This window comes from Rutilus rutilus (genome assembly GCF_951802725.1).
Source record: "Rutilus rutilus genome assembly, chromosome: 3".
NCBI lineage: Eukaryota > Metazoa > Chordata > Actinopteri > Cypriniformes > Leuciscidae > Rutilus > Rutilus rutilus.
The window spans coordinates 55,773,562-55,794,450 of record NC_140211.1 but is presented as its reverse complement, the minus strand read 5'-3'; the positions used below and the strand labels follow the sequence as shown (position 1 = coordinate 55,794,450).

The 20,889-nt window shown below is 38.0% G+C and overlaps 1 protein-coding gene across 3 annotated transcripts in view; it reads right to left on the bottom strand.

Annotated features, from left to right (window-relative positions):
• The window catches only part of ano1a (anoctamin 1, calcium activated chloride channel a), a 58,122-nt gene extending 50,485 nt beyond the window's left edge, over nt 1-7,637 (bottom strand). For 2 of the 3 annotated variants that reach the window (XM_084405068.1, XM_084405069.1), the window contains exon 1: nt 7,412-7,637. Coding sequence is in view for 1 of the 3 variants with exons in the window: in XM_084405067.1 (XP_084261193.1) it covers nt 3,027-3,084 (58 nt within the window). In the remaining 2 variants the exon portion in view is untranslated. Of the gene's footprint in view, nt 1-3,026; nt 3,462-7,411 lie in introns of those variants that run through there. The other variant, XM_084405067.1, reaches the window with a different exon arrangement.
• Nucleotides 7,638-20,889: the final 13,252 nt, after the last annotated feature.

Sequence of the window (20,889 nt, the reverse complement as noted above, 5' to 3'; positions counted from 1 at the left end):
TGATTCTGGTGGAAAAGTGAAAATTGCAGGTTATGACTCCTTTAAAAAAATATATTTAAAGTGGTCATATGGTCAGTATTCTAAGTTTGATTAGTGACAAATAAATTGTGCAGAATCTTAAATATTTCTTATTCTTTTCACATCATAATTTTTCAAAATCATCTAAAAGTCTCTGAGTTTTGGAACATGCCATATTAATACCATCATGACATCGCTTTTTATGAATCACAAATAAAAGAGAGGGCAGCAGGGGTCAATGTATTTTTCTAAATGAATGTAAATCACTGCAGGAAACAATAAAGGCTCCCAATCCAATTACAGAGGAGCTGAAAGCAAATACATTTAATTTAAGATAAATGTACACGTCAAATATTACATCTTAAGACCTTGACTAAAACCTAATAGAACATATCATGTTCTTAAAAAAAATGGAGTGGTAAACAACCGTGTTATTCTATGGTGAAACATAAAATCTCAAAAAGTAATATCCTATAGAAAGCATGGCTAAATTTTCCTCCCTAGAATGCATATGTAGGTCATTGTGGGAAACAAGAGCGTGTGTGTGTGTGTGTGTGTGTGTGTGTGTGTAACCTCAGATTGCTCCAAGGGGATTGTCTCTGCAATAATGTCAGCTTGCCTTTTTTTTCCCTTTTGTACTCAAATTAAATTTGAATGTGATCACAATAAATAACACAAGAACAATATTTTTGACAGACATATGGAAACAAGGGGCTTTAATACAGCATCTTATCTAGGGGTATTAATACAAATACTCCTAATAATAAAATAGCATATTAAATGTGAAAATAAATAATAATAATAATGTCATAATATTATATCATTTTCATATGATTATATAATATTTACTGCAGATCTAGATTGTTGAATTAGATTTATGTTCCAGCTGGGAAATCCATGTCATATTAGTGTAAGGTGGTCAAGTTGGTCAAGTTGAACACGATAGCTAGTTTGTTATTGGTCAAAGGTGGTTTAACTGGTTTGGTCAAATTCTAACAGAACAATCTCAGCCCGATGAGCTGGTCTCTGATCCATCAACTAGATCAATGCAGACAAGCTAATAACCAAAACTGTTCCAACTAGAAACCATGTAAAAGCAGCTGCCTTTAGAAGGTGAATGCAAAGGCTACTCTTTAAAAATATATATTAATTTTAACTGTAAAAATGCAACTTTTTAATTCGCTAACAGTGCATTCCTATATAGACCTCATGTAGCCCCGCCCCTTTTCAGTCTTCCAGTTTGTTATTCCACAGCATGAAGGTAAGATATTACGGATTTGATCGTTTTAAAATCTTGACATTCATGACATCTGCTTCAGACATTACAATGCTCATGATAACTTTCCTTAACTCTACAATAAGTAAATCCACTTCACCAGCGAATTACTCTTCGACAGCGATGCCACTGAAATCGGCGCATAAGGCATATATATGGGGTAACCTTACATTTCATATCATTTTACACTAAAATACTGTACCATTTTTGGAAGTAAATTAACAAATCATCTCATAATTGAAACTGAAAAGCCGTAAACTGACATGCCAAGGATTCTCTGTATGGCACTTCACATTTGAGGTTTTTAATTTTAATAATTGTTTCTTAATTTTTTGTTATCAGTTATGTACAATGGGGTTTTATGTTACATCTTCTGTTGTTAAATGAATGTTTATTGCATTATTTTAGTGTCATGTTTGTTACCATGAAGGTGTTTTGCATTTGTGTCAGTGTGCATGACCTTCTATATGTTGGTATTTACCTCAGCTTGTGGAAAGGCTACTTGTGATGAACTTTGATTCATCGTGTGGTTTCCTCTTTATCATCAGTGTTATTATGGTGGATGTCAGTATATATTAAAAGTACAAAAGCGATTTAGCAGCAATGTGGACTCGCTAATTCATCAGAAATAATTTTTACAGAATTTGTGATTGAGAAAAAAATATTCTTTTAAAAGTGTAACAGTACCATATTTGAGCTACTGCACAGCTACTGATGTATGATATATGCTTTGTGCTTGCTTGCTCATAATAATATCCTTATTAATCATCACAATTCATCCGAACCGCTTTAAAAATTGTCCTACCTTAACCTGAAAACGAATAACCCCAACCCATCATCACTTTTCATATTCTTTATGTTTAAAAGGACCATACTCACTTGCCAGTGTATAAATAATGAAGCTTGATTACATCCACTTTAATGATGTCAGAAAAATGTAAACATTTTTCAGAATGACATCCATTAAATGAGTGATACATTTGATTGTCTCATGGAATTTCAAGGCTAATCAATCATGAATCTAGTCACACTTTGATTCTCTGTTGCTGATTTTCAGAGAAATATGGAAAATATTACAGGTTTTATGTCTACATTCTACAATATAGGTTACGTATTAATATTCTCCCTTAAAGTTCTCTCTGAAAAGACATGCCTTCCCTTTCCCCGAATGGGAAAATCCCCTTTGCCAGCTCAGGTTGACATGCATCGCCCCCTCAGAAGAGCATATCTCTCTCTCTCTCTCTCTCTCTCTCTCTCTCTCTCTCTCTCTCTCTCTCTCTCTCTCTCTCTCTCTCCTCAGGTGAAGATGATGCTGAGATGGATTTTCCTCATGCACTCTGTGTGTGTGTGTGTGTGTGTGTGTGTGTGTGTGTGTGCGCGCACCCGCGCGCCTGCCTGCAGGCAATGCGTGACTAAACCCACAGAACACTGATGCTCATGTAATAACACAAGCATGTTTATCTGAGATTAATATTAGTACTATTTTATAATTAATAACATCAGTCAACAGGTTATTGCTCAAATGCATTATTTATAACATTCCTGGATGTTATAAACTGTCTTGCAAAGCAATCTGGGCATTATAACCATGCGTTAGAAATTAATGTTGTCTGACAATTGAATTCTGTTTAGCTACGTAGCGGTTCAATATCTGTCGATCTTATAATATTCATTGTTAAAATAATAAACGCGCACGAATCAGGAATCTGAACACAAAACAGGAGAAACTCACCCGAGCCATCAGCCTCCTCATCTTTCATCGCAGTATTTACATCATCTTCACCCTTCATTGGTGCAAATGTGCGTTGTATCTAGTTTCCAGGTGGATATAGTGGAAGTTGTGTGTCGTGTACGCGACGCGCTTGTGTGTGTGTATAGTGTGTGTGTGAGTGTGTGTGAGAGAGAGATCGCGATCGTTTCTAGAGTATTTACATGAAGTCTCAAGCAGAGCACTGACTGGATCCGTACGAATGCGTTTTATCTCACGCACCAACCACACACACACACACACACACACACCTACATCACTACAGGCACACGCGTTCCTCTTATCAGATGCGCTTTTGGGCAGTTCCTGAAGCAACACCAGTTGAATGCGGGCTTAGCTCATTCTGCTCTGGTAAATTATGTGTTGAACTCACTCTACACCTTGTTTGTGCACAGAGCCGATCAGCCCTATACTCACACTACGCAAGTTGCGTAGGCCCCGCAAATTACTCAAGGCCCCGCCTCCCCCTCGTGTCAAAGCTCGTCAATCAAAGTTTACAATATCGATGAGAAAATTAAGCAGAACTATCCTTCTGGTCACGATGGAACACCATGAGATTGAATTCCGGGAACAGCAGTCAGGTAGACTTGTGTTCTCTCATGACCTGTGTCAGAGATGTGCAGACCTATGCCGGCCACTTCCAGGGCTGTTCTGTGACTTTGTGCATGACAAAAAAAAAAAAAAAAAAAAGTGAGAGTGAGAGTGAAATACAGCTAGCCTAATTATTACGTTTGATAAACGACAAAGGGCAACGGTGTTTGTTTATAAACTGCAGCTTACATTTAAACTGCAGCCATTTTAGCTTTTATTCATTCACAGGATGCATTTTTGATATCAATAATTAAATTTGTACTATTTAAAATGTGAATTCTTGATATTAAGAATGTACTTTTAGTGTCTATTTCTGATATCGGGAATTACATTTTCATTAGTACTAGTTAAAGGAGGAAGGATTGTAGTGGGAGCACTGGGGTGTCAGGTGTGACTGTGTGGCAATGGCAGGTATGAGGGTCCCATAACAGAACTTTGTTTAGGGCCCCAGTTAGGTCAGGTTTGCTCTGTTTGTTATTTACCTGGACGCATGCATATCGGCTATAAATGTGAAACGGGGCTAGTTGTCACATCTTTTATTCCAGCTAGTGAATTTTCACAGAGTGTTTGACAGTTTTTAACGGTAAAACATTTGTTAAACACAGAAAAATACATGAAACTGCAAAAATGTAAAAGTACAAAAATAATATAAAATAAATGTTTTGTTCAAAACATTCTAATTAGAATGAATACTAGCTGTTTTATATAAGCGAAGGGCAAAAAAAAAAAAAAAAGAGGCACGGTCGCTACCTTGGATTAGCCACCATTCAGGATGTAATGTTACAAAATACAAACCATTATTGTTGATTACCTACAGTTTTTAAAACAATGATTTCAAAATGGCTGTCGTAGAGTAAATCTGATTGGACGAGAGCTTTTCAAGAGTGCAGACCAGCTACTATAGCCTAACATTTGTACCACGCCGTCACTACATCGACACACCAGTAGGTGGCAACAACTGGGTGGCTTGAGTAGGTACTTATTTTGAATAAGTAATTACTTCACGACCACTTAAAAAAGTAGGCTACGTTATATAGTATGAACAGGGGCATTCGCTCCGGAGGAACCTTTTCATAGTTCTTGGGCGTGTTCGCACCGCATTACTAGGAACGATTTTAGTTCTAGGAACTCCTTTTGGGGGAACTAAATTAGCTCATACTTCAGAGTATCTAAACCAGCACTACCAGTGCCATAAGTGTATGTTGATTGGCCAAATGCATAAAAAACACCGGCAACCCGGCAATTACAAAAAAGCCATGTAAACATGGTGATTTCGGACGATAACACACATCATTCCAGGAAATCCCTATGGGCATCATCACTGTAGCCGAATAAACAGAAGATTGAAACGCTTTGATTGATTAAACATGACTAATAAACACACGACTGCCTTATTCTGTGTAAGAAGCCACATCATCTCACAGAAGGATGCACAACTGTCGTTATGGAGTGAGTTTGGAGTAAAAGCATGTAATTAAATGTTGTTTTGTTGGACAAGAGGTTCATAATGCCTCTCATGTTTGGAAAGATGTTTGACTCGTGTTGTTTTTTCAAATGCACGTTATAAGTGACTCAATCTCACAGTGCTTTCAGATGGAGCAGCGTTTACTGAGCCGTACATCACTGACAAGCTGCGCATTAAAAATAATCGCAGCCGTTGCCATTTCCAAATCGGTTTAAGTGCGATTACATGTAAATTGCGATTAATCGTGCAGCCCTACTTGGGATTAATCAGTATCTAAGAGCAGCATCTATGAAATATGCGTTATTTTCAAGCATTTGAATTGTCACGTTATGCTTGCAAAATTAAGAAACGTGAATGTAAACTATTTGCAGTCGCATTTCAAATGCATTGATCAATATATACTTCGGTTATATACACGGTTTCTCTCCGCATTCTGAGCTGCATGCGAGTCTCATTGACAAACACAACAAACGCAAGCTATCAGCCCCACCCAGCGCATTTACATTAAATGTGATTAATAGTGGACACTTTCACACACTTCCATGTCAAAGTGTCTGTTATCAGATCTGTTGAAGATGCTGTTTCTCTTCATGTGTGCCAAGACATTTTAGAAATCCCGACCGGATTTGGAACAGTTTGTTCCATGTCCGTAATATACATACAGTTATGGTGATATTAAATGACTTAAACCGTGATATAAGATTTCGGATATATTGCCCATCTCTAAGTCATTCATTCCCTGTGTGACTTCTTGCAAAGGCACATCCATAAACCTCTTGCGTTTCGGTTGGTCACACCACAAGGTGTCGCTGTGGTCTCAAAGCTTCAGCACTGCCACTCTGAGCTCGATTGCTATGTCTGAGGTAAAACACGCCCACCCTCATTAGCATACAGAGGAAGAAATGTATAAATAAATAAATGTAGACATAAATACATATATATATATAAAAAAATGAAAATAATTAAGTGGAAATAAAATGCATAAATAAATGTGGAAAAAATTTGTATTAATTATACATACAATTATAATCAATTAAACAATTATACATTAATAGGAAATACAAATTTTTATTTTTTACATTTGTTTGTATATTTACGGTTTTCTTTTTTTTACAATTCTTCGTATATTTATTTATTTGTTTGTTTGTTATTATGTCAGCTTTGGCATTCCATAGCTCTGCAGCATCAGCAATAATCAACAGCAGCATCTGGCACATCTATTGCGTCAAGACCAAATACACTAACTTTGTCATATCCATTATACCATGCTACAAATCTTCCGAGAGTTGTCAGAAATAGAAATTATTACTTGTATTGAATAATATTATTGTTATTTGCGATTTAATAATTAATTATATAATTAATTAATTTTGTTAAATGAATCAAATGTTAATAATCAATGTTTTTTTTTTTTTTTTTTTTTTTTTTTTTATTAGCGTAGGCTATGTCTTTGAAGTAGGAACTAGTGATATTTTTTCGGATCCCATGGCCATTTTTTAGCGCAATTTTCCACCGGACAAAATTGCGATTGTTAACTCATGAATTCTGTTCTGTCTGTGCGCACCAATCTTGCACTTCTATCTACTCCTCAACCAGACCACCTAGAGACTTCGGGTTTTCGGCATTATGTTAAGGAAGGTCTAATCTCGGGAACGCACAAAATTTTGGATTTCCTGGAAATTCCAGAAAAAATTCCGTTTTTTGCAAATTTCTCGGCAACCATAATAGCTATCGAGTTGAAACAAATTGCAATCGATAGCTTCTAAAATTTACAATAATATTAGAAAAAAAGAGATTTGATCAAAAATCTTTCCTTTATGCTTCAAAAATTGAATTTTGAGTGTTGTGATCCCATGACGTGAGAAAATTGCGCTAAAATCACTCTGTTGCGCTAAAACAAACTGTTTTTTCCAAGGATTGGTCCGTTTCAATTGTTATTGAATATTGTGCGATGTTAAAAGTTTCTTATATAGCCACATAACCACCATGTGTGGTAACATTTTGAGATTATTTCAAGACAATTACCACCTGTAGGCTATGTCAACTGTCGTACGGGCGACTGATTAAACTTTCCAGAGATCAGCTGAAGGCACACACACACACACACACACCTTACAGATTTACACCGGCTGCAACACTGAATCGGCAGTCGAATCATAAAAAAGCTAGTCCATTCTTCCCGAAGGAGAGTAGCCTAATGTCTTAACGTTTAAAAGTCACCTTTGATTAAACGCTGGAACCGGCAACTTTATAACTTGAGATTGAGAAGAAGAATGAAAATGTCAAATCTTACTTGTGCTCAGAGAGGAACTCACTCCAGCGCTTCAGCTCTTGACTCCTGTTCACCTGCTCAAGCACTTTATCTCTCAACCACTCAAGAACATGAACACATCTTTCCGCCTCAGACCTTACAAAGAGCGCAGTCTTAACAATTAAAGTAACCCACTATACCTTTCGTACAAAGGCGTAACGCAACGTAAATGCGCGATGTGTGGACAGCGCGTGCACGGCACAGCTATGACGTATTTATAGGTGTTTCCCTCACTATCAAACCTGGGCAGGAATGTGGGTGGGCAGGCAGGGGACTGACTAAAAATTATATTTACCGTTTGAATTAATGGGTAAATGTTTTCTCTGAGTGTGTTAACACACACAACGCTCATGCACGCACACTGTTTGAACATCGAGTGTTATTGTTACGAAGTTATGCAGGTGAAGTTTGTCACATTAACTACAGGTCTCGGACGGAAGTTGGGATTGATACGGACTCTTAACACTTACTGTAACACAACAAGGTCCCATTTGTAACGTTAGTAAATGCTTTGGAATTATTTTTAATTGCTATATTGTTAACTAATGTACTTTACTAATGTTAACATTGTGTTACCAATTGCTTTTTGTAAGTGTAGCCTATACAAAAATCTATCCAGTAATTACAAAAAAAAAAATCTCTCTCTCTCTCTCTCTCTCTCTCTCTCTCTCTCTCTCTCTCTCTCTCTCTCTCTCTCTCTCTCTCTATCGTTGAATATCACTTGTAACCTATATTCCTGCTTTAGGAATCGAAATCCCTAATTTTCTTGAACAATTTCTTCCTTCTACCCCTAATTTATTAACCCTCTATGGTAGGCTACACACTATGATATCAATGAGGATTTTTTTTTTTTTTGGTGCTTTCCTGCATGCTTAAAATTGGACACTATAACAATATCAATAAACATTTTCATAAATGTTTAATTTATTAAATTTTTTAAAAGTTTGGTGCCTCACCAACATTGTACCACACTGGACAAATTGAAACATTTTCACGTAGAAAAAAGAAATATATTTATTGAAAACATAAATTTCTTTAACCAGACACTTTAACAAACACATTTATACAGTTTTTAATGTATTACAAATTTCATATTTAATAAAAAATTACATTTCATATCCAGCTGTTGCTCTCAGGCAACATTGTAGTGGAACACAAGTATTACCAAACCATCATATCATCAAGTTATCATATCAAGTTATCATATTCATTCATTCATTCATTTATCCTCATCTCCATCTACAATCTCACCCTCACTCTCTCTCTGCAGGATTCACTATGTCAATATGACCTCATCTTCCTCATCTTCATCTTCATCCTCACCCTCATCAACTGGCAGTTGTGTTTTATACCTTTTTTAGCTGCTATGAAATGTGCAGATCATAACGTGCAGATATAGTATGTGAATTACTATTCTTATGAGTGCATTACAAAATCATGCAAAAATACAAATATATTTAGATAATTCTAACTCTTTTCCTTACAACTATAATATAATATAACATTTGAATTCCTATGCCTGGTATGGCCTTATGCGATTCCATTATGTACAATGCTGCCTTGAGGCAACACACAAACTTTTTTGCTATGTCCTCTAAAACATTTGATGATATATAATGTAAAGTTCTTGACAATACTTCCAGTGAAGGGGACTCATATTTTTTTGTGGGTGATTAACTGGACGCAAAATAGTGAAAAACGTTTCACTGGGGAAAATATGGAGCATGTGATGTGATTGAAAATGTGCTGAAACAGGACACAAAATGGACCCCTGTGGGTCATGTGACCTTTTTTTGCACTTTCATTGATTAGTATGTGAGTTCTTCTCCCCTCAGATAGATTTGACCAATACATGGGTGTCTCATTTTATTAAAAATAAACAAAAATAGACTATGTTGCCTGGAGGCAACACCGTACCATATGGGTTGATCTTCACATGTGTACACTGTTAAAGTTCATATCTTGAGGTAAGTATGTGGTTTGCTTTGACCTACTATGTTAAATATTTCTTGGTACACTATGTTCTAGTTCACAGCTGATCCTCCCCATTGTCTAACAGTTGGCAAGATGTTCACCTTTAATTGCAATCAAGCCACAGGTTCCAAAACGCCTCAGGCTTTTCTGAGAGCTCCAATGACACTTCCATAATTGTCACACAACGCTGCACATTTACGTTACAGATACCGCTTTCCTGTATGTTATACAGTGATATGTTGGGTTTCTGATGAGGCTATATTAACAGATATGCCAGAGACCTTTAATAATATGTGATTTCTTTTTCTTTCAGAAGACCTAACCTAACCTTCAAGAGTCATTAACATAAGCAAGATCACAAACATTTTGTTAGGTTTAAACTACAAAACAATAGATTTGCAGTAGAAAAGGTACTTGGACACTTGTCAAACTAGTCTATATTTAATGTGAGGAACCTGTGGATACTTGAGGGTAATTGTCTTCATTGACTAAAAATGTCCTTGGATTTGGGTTGCCTGAAATGTAATTGCAAATATGACTCAGAACAAATGCTGTTATGATTTTATGCGTTAATCATCATTTTCATTATGTGCAGATGAATAACCAAGAAAAGTCGCATTTGCCAGTGTGAAACTCTGAATTCTCAACAACACTCAATCTCAACAGTGACACCTGATGTTAGAAGAGGTGAGCCAGTGTCAGATATGGTGGACAAGAAACTCTACAGTAGATGGATATGAATGATTAGTTCAATGATCAGTGTATAATTCAGTAACATTAAGGAGGTGTTGTATAGTCAGCTAATGTCAACCTAAAAACTCACTCTTTGTGGTTTGCTTTATGCAAATAAGTGGGGTTTTTTTGGGGCGGGGGACTTTATGTACAAATCATATAAGTTGTGCAAAAGTGATACCCATTTAATCAGTTCACTTTTATCTACTGGTACAAAAACAGGTTCTGGCTACTCTCTGTATTTTGCTTCCAACTTGCCTAACTAAAAGTAGGAGGTTACCAATGGCCGGTTGCATAAACTGCTTAGACTACTTAAAAGTTAGTCTTTTTTTTTTCAAGACTCGTCATAATTTTACAGTAAGTTACATAAAAAGGCAGATCGGTCTAATTTGAGACTTAAGTCACAGTCTTGACATAGTGGCTAAGTTTCTGCATCTGGCCCCATGCAGGTATACTCGAACTAGGCGGCATTATATTTCCGAGGAAAAGTCCAGCATCATCCGTTCGCAGAGAGACTTTGCTTGATATTTTGTTATCTAGTGCAATGACATGCAACAACAGAGGCCCCAAACAGCCACACATGAATGTTTTAACTATACAGAACAGACAGAAAGTGAGACTGAAAGAGAGAGTGTGTAAAAAAGATAAGAGAGGGGACTACTGTTGTTTTTTTTTTTCTAGAGGTTACATTATAAACTGATGTGTTAAAACCATCTCCTAATAGTTCAAAAGAGCTATGAATTGCATTCTGTTATGTCAAACGAAGTCTTGTTTAGTTAGTTAGTCAGCTTCACAGTGAGGGCAATTAGCATAAAATCTTGTGACACAAGAGGAAGCAAATTGTTTCCCACATGCACTGTCTGAAGTCATCTGAAACCAAGCCACAACACAACACAATAGAGGATAGTGGCTAGTAACGACCAGACACATAAGAGGAATGTACACACTAAACCCCATTGCTTTGCAGCAGGCAGGTTAGGTGTATTGAATGACTCTTGAAGGTTAGGTTAGGTCTTCTGAAAGAAAAATACATTTTCAAAAGTCTCTCTGCGAACGGATGATGCTAGACTTTTCTCGGAAATATAATGCCGCCTAGTTCGAGTATACCTGCATGGGGCCAGATGCAGAAACTTAGCCACTATGTCAAGACTGTGACTTAAGTCTCAAATTAGACCGATCTGCCTTTTTATGTAACTTACTGTAAAATTATGACAAGTCTTGAAAAAAAAAAAACCTACCTTAAGTAGTCTAAGCAGTTTATGCAACCGGCCATTGGTAACCTCCTACTTTTAGTTAGGCAAGTTGGAAGCAAAATACAGAGAGTAGCCAGAACCTGTTTTTGTACCAGTAGATAAAAGTGAACTGATTAAATGGGTATCACTTTTGCACAACTTATATGATTTGTACATAAAGTCCCTCGCCCAAAAAAACCCCACTTATTTGCATAAAGCAAACCACAAAGAGTGAGTTTTTGGGTTGACATTAGCTGATACAACACCTTAATGTTACTGAATTATACACTGATCATTGAACTAATTATTCATATCCATCTACTGTAGAGTTTCTTGTCCACCATATCTGACACTGGCTCACCTCTTCTAACATCAGGTGTCACTGTTGAGATTGAGTGTTGTTGAGAATTCAGAGTTTCACACTGGCAAATGCGACTTTTCTTGGATATTCATGTGCACATAATAAAAATGATGATTAACGCATAAAATCATAACAGCATTTGTTCTGAGTCATATCTGCAATTACATTTCAGGCAACCCAAATCCAAGGACATTTTTAGTCAATGAAGACAATTACCCTCAAGTATCCACAGGTTCCTCACATTAAATATAGACTAGTTTGACAAGTGTCCAAGTACCTTTTCTACTGCAAATCTATTGTTTAGTTGTTTAAACCTAACAAAATGTTTGTGATCTTGCTTATGATAATGCTTGTGAAAAATAAATGCCAGTTAGTGCAGTGTTTTGTTTCTAATGCAATGACATTCATACATTTTTAGATGCAGCTTATAATTATTTGATGCAAAACACATGCATGAAAATGGGTTTAATCATCTTTTTTCTTTTTTTTAAAGTGTTTTAGATATATGTTTACCTGCTGGTTGGATTGTCCCAACAATATGTCTGTCTCTGTCAGTGCCTCTTTCGTCCTCCCCTTCTGTTTAAAACTTCCTCAACTCGCTGAAAATGTAGTGTACAGAAAGATGCAGTGTATCTGTGTAAATGAGTGAAGGCTGGACTGCTAAAGAAACCCTCAGCCTGAGTGGGACGTCTTAGTCCATGGGAGACACTCATTTTCACTGGTCTGGAAGTACCTCCCAAGTCCCACCACAAAAAGATCATTAAACTGGTATACCATTAACCATCAAGGCTTGGTCTTTACAGTTCTCTGAAACACACAAAGTTGTTTCCTGGAAGAGTTTATTTTAGTTTATTTTATTTTATTTTATTTACTGATCATCATGTCGTTCCAAGCCTGTATGACTTTCTTTCTACTGTGGAACACAAAAGGAGAAAATACAACAAAAGCACACAGTGTTCACGAACTGCCAACATTTCCCCTTCCTCTATAGTTTTTAATGCTAGCTTTGACATCAACGAAGCCTTCAGTTCATATACAGGGTTAGACAAACAAATAAAAATAAAACAGAAACACTGGCCAGTATAGTGTTGGGTTTTACTCCTATATGCATGGGCTGGTGGCCAATCTTCACTGATTTCACATTTCGTCAGTAAGAGTAGAGTGTGAAGGTTGCAATAGAACAGCTGTACATGACATATTGGAAACCACACAGCATAATGTGAGACATATCAAAGTTTAAAAGAATATAAATTGATGGTGCGCGTCTCACTGACTCATCTGTGACCAGGATTGTAACTCTTTGTGGTGTATCGAAAGCCACCGTACCAGGGTAAAACCGGCATACCTCCATGAAGGTCGAATCACATCCAGCAGAAGTAACTGTCGACGCAAGAGGAAGCTGAAGCTGTCTGAAAGGGATGTTCTTACTAATCCAGTTTGTATCATAAAACCACAGCTGCCTAACTCACTGCAGAGATAAATGCGCACCTCGACTCTCGTTTCCATCAAAACTGTTTGACAGGAGCTCGACAGGGTTAATGTTCATGGTCAAGCTGCTATAGTCAAACCTTCGGTCACTCATGCCAATGCCGAACATTGGCTCTGTTGATTCCCAGAGTGAAGCACGATGGTGGACCAGTGATGGTTTGGGTTTGATGGACGCGCCATTGGAAAGGACTACCGAACCCTTCTGGTGGACCATGTGCACCTAATGTTTCAAACATTGTACCCATGCACCATTACACACAGCAAGACTGTTGACCAGGGGTGTAACGGTACACCGAAGTCACGGTTCAGTACGTACCACGGTTTTGGGGTCACGGTTCAATAGGAGTTCGGTACATTTACATTCCCATTTCAAGGATACGTATATTTCAGCACTGGACTGTAGTGAGATTTCAACGACACAAATCGGCATAATGCCAAATGATTTTGTCTCATTATAACAGTAGACCTTAAAATACTCTAAGATAAAATAAAATAAAACTAAGACATAATTTGAAACTGTAAAGACCTTTAAAAAACTCACAATAAAAACAAAACATTGTGCTTTTGTAAAATAAAGAAAACAAACAGAATGCCGCTTTCTCAGTGTAAACTCGGTGTATATAGGCTACTAGCAAGCTTTTGCGTGCCATCTGAACTCTTGTTTTGGGTTGGTGTGTAGATCAGTGGTTCTCAACCCTGCCCCTGAAGGACCCCCAACACTGCACATTTTATTTGTCTCCCTAATCAAACACACCTGATTCAACTCATTAGCTCATTAACCCATGTGATAATGAGCTAATGAGTTGAATCATGTGTGTTTGATAAGGGAGACAAAGAAAACGTGCCGTGTTGGGGGTCCTTCAGGGGCAGGGTTGAGAACCACTGGTGTAGATCATCTCTTCTTCTTCTGCTCTTTTTCCTGTTTTGGCGGTTAGCAAACAGCATTGCATTACCGCTCACGCCCCCTTCTGGATTGGAGTGTGGATCGCCTGTGACTGACTGTATTCATCGTCTGACTGTACGCATCAAACCGTGACGTCCATAAGGTGACGGTTCGGGGCGAATACATGTACCGTTAAGGCCAATTTAAACTTCTGCGTCAGTTGCACGCAGTAGGTACGTCGTACCCTTCGCCGTACCCTGACGCGCACCTCCTCAAAAATGTAACTACACGTCGCGACGACGCGGACCGCAAGATCTGTGATTGGTCAGCTTGGTAGCATCGCATTTCCTCCTACGCATTTCCGCCGTGTTCTTCTGCACCGCCCGTCATTTTTAAATTCGGTTCAACCGTCAACAGGTTCACGGGTCGCACGTGTACCATCTCCTCCGACACAGTCTCTCGTTTCTGCCTTGTAGTTTTAGTAATTTCACTAAAATGAACAGTTTTTCCACCTCGATAAGCTCCAACTCCAACATGACCCGCTCTCTTTCAGTCGCTTAGTAGCCTAAACTCAAAACACCCACGAGGAATCTTCTTCTTCTTCTTCTTTGGCTGCTTAATGGCGGATGCGGACTAACTTAGCGCACTACCGCCACCCTCCAGATAAATTGTGCCTGATCATCACTATGGCTTACATCTTTGGAAATAAGCCACGAGGAATCTAAACACAGTGGAACATTAAAACCCGCCCCCGCCAACTAGCGTTTCGGCGGTGTAACTGCAGAGCAACGCAGACATAGCGCAGAAGTATAAATGCTCACGACGGCGTCGCCAACGTGCACCTACGACGTAGCCTACACTACGGCGTACACTCGACGCAGAAGTATAAATTGGCCTTAACACTCCTACTGTTGACAGAATGGTTTGATGAACATGAAAGTCAATATGGCAAGGGGGGCGTGGTTCAGTGAGGTCTGTGACGGGAGAGAGCGAAAGGAGACGAGCGTTGCGTAAGTGGGTCAAGTGCAAATGACAAACACCTGTGTCTCGTTTCAGTAATTGGCGTGAAGAGACCGGATAAAAGCCACCTGGGAGATGTGAAGCGGCAGAGAGGGACTGCCTGAGACTCATGAGTGAAAACCAGTGGAAAGAGTTTGACTGTTTTAAAGCTCTGAAGAGCGCTGGTGGAAAGAGTTATTGACTGTGGTTTGAGATCTACTAGCTGTTACTTAAGACAAGCCGACCCCGTCTTCTTCCTTCACCTATTCAACGAATCTTACTACAGTTGAGTTGAACATCTCCCATTACCTGCGCAGTCACCAGATCGTAATATTATTGAGCCACTTTGGGTTGATGTGGAGGAGCTTGTCAGAATCACGTGACCTGGCCACTGTTCTGGAGACGGCTCGAAATCCCTCTGGCCACTGTGCAGGACTTGTATCTGTCATTTAAAAGAGTTAAAGCTAAATTCTGCAGGGCTGAGGGTATTGTGGTCTATAACCAGGTGTTTCAGTTTCATTGTCCAACCTCTGTATGTCTCATACAAAATATAACATGCCAAATGAGAAAATCTAAGTGCACAAGTTCCTTTCCATTCCAGTAAATGTCATGTTAGAATTTCCAAATGGTGAGAAACAACAAAAAGCTTACATCACAAATGTTTGTCATTCTACGTATCAACAAAAGTCAATTTCAACGAACCCACGCTAGGGCCACTGTTTTAAAACGTAAAAGGTTTAGATGTCACTTTCAGTGACAGCTTGATGCGACTGCATCTGACAGTATGTAAACTTTATCTTGCACTCTGACCAAGCCAAAAAAAACATGATTTTGTTTTTGTCTGTACAAGTGATGCTATATTTAAACTTCTAATCCTGTTCTCACAGTAAATGACAAACATTTGTGGTCAGAATCTCTGCTGCATGATGCAGCATTAGATAAAGCCGGGAAGCTGATGATGTTTTAGAAAAAAAAAAAAAATCTTTCCACTGGGAATTCAGCAACAACATGGTCGCAAAGCTCCACCACCATTTCCCGTTTGTCAGAAACTTTGTCCTGACCTTTGAGCCCAAATGGGTTCAATCTAACCCCATGTTTATTTCCGCCCTTTAAAACACAGAGACTCAAACATTTGGCTTAGCTTCTTTGAGCCCAGAATAACCGGACAACTAAATATATCTTTTATACTCACATTCAACCAAAATTTTTTATTTTGAGGGATGCTTGCCCATTCAAAACTTGCTGTCACAAGGGTAATAGGTGATTGCTTACTGTCCCGAGTCAAACGTTTCCGATGTTGTAGTCTCTAGAACGCATTCTAATGTATTTCTGCAAATTATGAGTCTAATTCACCTAAAAAGTAATAACCTAAATGTAAATCTTTTTCTATTTTAAGCTTCTGGAGTCACTTACCAGTTGTTCTTCCAACTAGTGTTTTCATTTTCGGGGCTTTAACAGGACATGAGACTCCTAAGCTTCTAATATTGAGAGTTTTATGTTCACCATAAAGGAACTGCAGTCCTCAGAGGCACTCTTTATAGTCAAGATGTCAATTATGTATGAAAAGAGAGAAACTGAGAGACACAGGAGACATTAAAGTAGAAGTATGGGATATTGGCTTCCCAAATGAGCGGGATGATTTAGAATTTTATGCCACGGCTCTCAGGAATAGTACTTGAATCTGAATTGGTCAATATCATGACCTAGCAGTCTGATATTTCTAATAGTCACATGACAATGATGTCGTGAAGAATCGGGTCTGCCCTAAAAGCCCAGACACACCAATCCGAAATGGCCAAAATGCCAAAATGTTGCAATTACACACTGTAATAAAGACCAGCCAATGGCCAACTAACGCCTACGTCCTTTGTGTATAGCTGTGAAAATTGTGAATTGTGAAAATAGCCTCATGGGACTTACAGTAGTGGCCAAAAATCACCATCTTCACTCTTAATTCCAGTATTATTAAAAAAATTGTTCAAGATTTTGTGAGCATATTGTGAAGTTGTGCTTGGAGTCAATCACAGGAGTAAAAATGAAACATGCCAAATTGTGCGGACATCATTTTGGGCCAGGCTGACATACAAAGAAATTATGAACACATGCAAAAAACAAGAGAGAACCAACAAAATATTAGTAACTGATTATGTTGTAGTCAATGTATGCTTTTAACATGTGAGCTTTTTTATTTTTCCTGTTTGCCTGTGATTTTATGCCAAATAATTTTCTCAAACAAATACCTTAACCAAGTTTAGTGTTTTGTTCTTCACTCATATTTAAAATATTAAAAAATATCCCCTCCCTTGCACCAGGCATTCTTTGTATAAGTGCAATAATGTAAACATGATTTGTTCTGCACTAATCCACTGTACAATGTGATGTTACAAATGTATCGAAGAACATTCCTTTATGTGTGAGAAAAAAGTATCAAACTTCAGATTATTTATATAAGAGAAGATACTGTGAACTGAGAATGAGATCTCAGAAAGTGATAGTGGTAATGCACTCTCCATGGGAAATATATGTCCATTACTCACCCCAATCTAAAACAGTTCCATTAACAAGTTCCCATACACTGACCACTTCCTCTTATCCCCATATTTCCTGTCACAATTCTCAGCTTAAATTAAAACAGGCTGGTGGATCAGCTTGCAATCCATCCCAAAACAGTCAAAGTGAAGGCTTGTCACGCAGCCTAGTTGTTCTTAGGATGGTCTGAATATTTTCTCACAGGCTCAGTCAAGTCAAGTAAACTGAGGGTCATTTGGAGACTCCAGGTCATTTGAAAATGAAGGGTCTACACCAAGAACAAAGAGAAACATCCTTTCCATTAACTGTCCAAAACATCCCCTCCCATAAATCTCAGGGACTGTGATGACCAACAGCATCGTTTGGCTCAAGGCAGTGTGTATGTGTGTGTGTGTGTATGTGATGGTAACAGTTATGGTTATGGCAATGCTGAGGACTGGCCGTCGTGGGACTAAGTCTGGAATTTTTGTAGGGAGAGCTTGAACATCCTGTGTGCTGGGGAGGATGTTTTCCTCTTATAGTGAGGTCACAGAAAAACACTCCAATAATGGACATCATTGATCTAACTGCCCTCTTATTCAATTAATCTTTTAATGTTCTATTCCTGTATCATGGATTTATATATAAATTCCACAAAGTATATTTAAAAAGTTCCTCACATTTGTTAATTGCTTTCTGAAATATGAATGGATCATATGATGCACAAGATCAGATCTTCCACAATGGGATTTTACAGTGTGTTCACACTTGGCAGGTTTAATTCGATTTAAACAAACTCTGGTGTGATTGCTCTGTTAATGCGTTTCAGTTGAATAAGTGTGAACGCTGCCATCTGAACCCTGGTCGCACCAAACAAGCGGACCGAGACGTCTTGATCCGCTTCCAAACAAACTCTGGTGCGGTTCGACTAAAAATATGAACACAACACGGACCAAAGACATCTAAACGAACCAAAAACAGGACATGATGTCACAAAATGCAACCCTAAAAAGGACAGAGTGCTCAAGCACACCTGTTTTTTCCTCATCACTGTCGTGATATTGCCCACCACAGTTCGGTTCAGGCATCAGAAGCGTGTCTCCTCGCAGCAGATCTTCGTTTGTGTGTGTGACGGAGGGATTCCTGCCGCTGTTTTGACTCCTTTACACATTTTATAAACTATGTCCGGTTAATTTTTTTCATTTTTGTTGTGTGTTTATTTTGTTATTGAGAGGAAAGTGCTCAGCACATATTCATCTATACGTCGCTGTGGGAAGCGGGGCGGGGCCGAGAGCCGCGGGAACGGAGTGAGTGTTAATGAACATCACCTGTGCGCCACAACGGTCTCGAGTCCCACGGAGGAGCTCCGGAAGGATAAAAGGAGGAGTGACGACAGTGCAAAACCAAAGAAGACCAGGCCTGGACGTTATGTTGTTTTGTTTTAGTTTATGTGGCAAAACAATCCATAAAATCCCCAAAAATTATTGTGTGAATGAATGACTCGTTGAAAAAGCACGTCCGGTCCGCTACTTGCATCAAAACTGAAAGTACAAGTTGCTTATATGAACAGACAGTTATAGAACAGAGTTATAGAAATGTCTCAGTCATGTTGGACTGTAATACGTCTATAAAATCTAATTAATATCTATAAAAGATATTAGCAGATAATAAGATATAGGCACTGCGAGCATTTTTACTGACAAATTTCAATGTAATATGTGACATGGGTCAATTTTTTGAAATTGAGATGTATACATAATCTGAAACCTGAATACATAAGTTTTCCATTGATGTATGGTTAGTTAGGATATGACAATATCTGGCTGAGATACGACTATTTGAAAATCTGGAATCTGAGGGTGCAAAAAAACCATTGAGAAAATCTCCTTTAAAGTTGTCCATTTATGTTCGCGATTGTGCTGCATTCACTCACAAACATAAATGTTTTATATATTTATGGTTGGAAATGACCAAAACATCTTCATTGAACATGATCTTTACTTGATATGATTTTTGGCATTAAAGAAAAATCTATAATTTTGACCCATACTGTTGGCTATTGCCACAAATATACCCGTGCGACTTGTGACTGGTTTTGTGATCCAGGGTCACATATATGAAAAAAAGAAGAAAAAAAAGAAAACATTGCATTAACAGTACTTGAATTTTAATGTATTGTAGGCCTATTTTCAGGGTCTGAAATTGTATAATTAAGCTGTGAATAGACCTATTTTAATTCAAAATATTTCACACGCATTTTACATATTCATTTTCAGGTTTGGGAGTCAAAAAAGGTTAAAACATGCGGTTCAAAAAACACACTTTCAATAAGATTCACCACGAAATGTAGACATCTGACATTTACAGGTCACTACCATGTCTGCAGAAGAACTAAACCCATATTTTATGTGATTGCCATAAAACTAAACAAGGCTAGAATAAGTACATATTAAATGTTACAAATAAAAAACAAGACCATGAGATAAGAGGCCAGTCTAAATGAAAGGTGATGTTCTTACAGCACACAAGTTGTGGGAAGGCTGGATTCTATTCCTTCAGTACTATCATCTTTCTTTTGTGGTGGTAATCTTGCGGTTAGACACACCTATCCAGGCCTCTACTCACACTGAGTGCATTGGTTTGGCTAAGCCTAAAGCCTAATGAATCTATAGTGGGAAGGGCTGGGTTTGTTTAAAAAGGAGCTGGACGTTTATTATGAGAGTGCTCTTCCTGTTAAAGTGAGGAAGAAATTGTCATGACATATAATGAATTACTATTCCAAAGTGGAAAGCTATTGTCTTACTTTCTGTAATGTTAAGGGAAAGTGGGAACTGGCTCTCACACACAAAAAAACACACACACAAAAAAAAACATGCAATTTGGCAACAAAACATGCATATATTTTTGTAATGGACCTATCCCCTTGCTCAGATTGCTAAATGATATAGGCTTATTTTTAGAAAACTGACACTAATGCTCGCCTTTACTCAGTCTGATAGTGACATCTGGTGGTGCATAAAGTTCGTCACAGTCTATAGACTCTAATAGCAGATCACATTTGAAAAACATTCACTGTTTCAGAAGAGGAAACATGTGGGTGGTCCAGCATCGGCTACTTGTGCAAAATATACAGGGGATTAATACAGATGAATCTCCAACCAACCAACCAAAATAAATAAAAAAGATGGATGCATGGATGGATGATAGATAGATAGATAGATAGATAGATAGATAGATAGATAGATAGATAGATAGATAGATAGATAGATAGATAGATAGATAG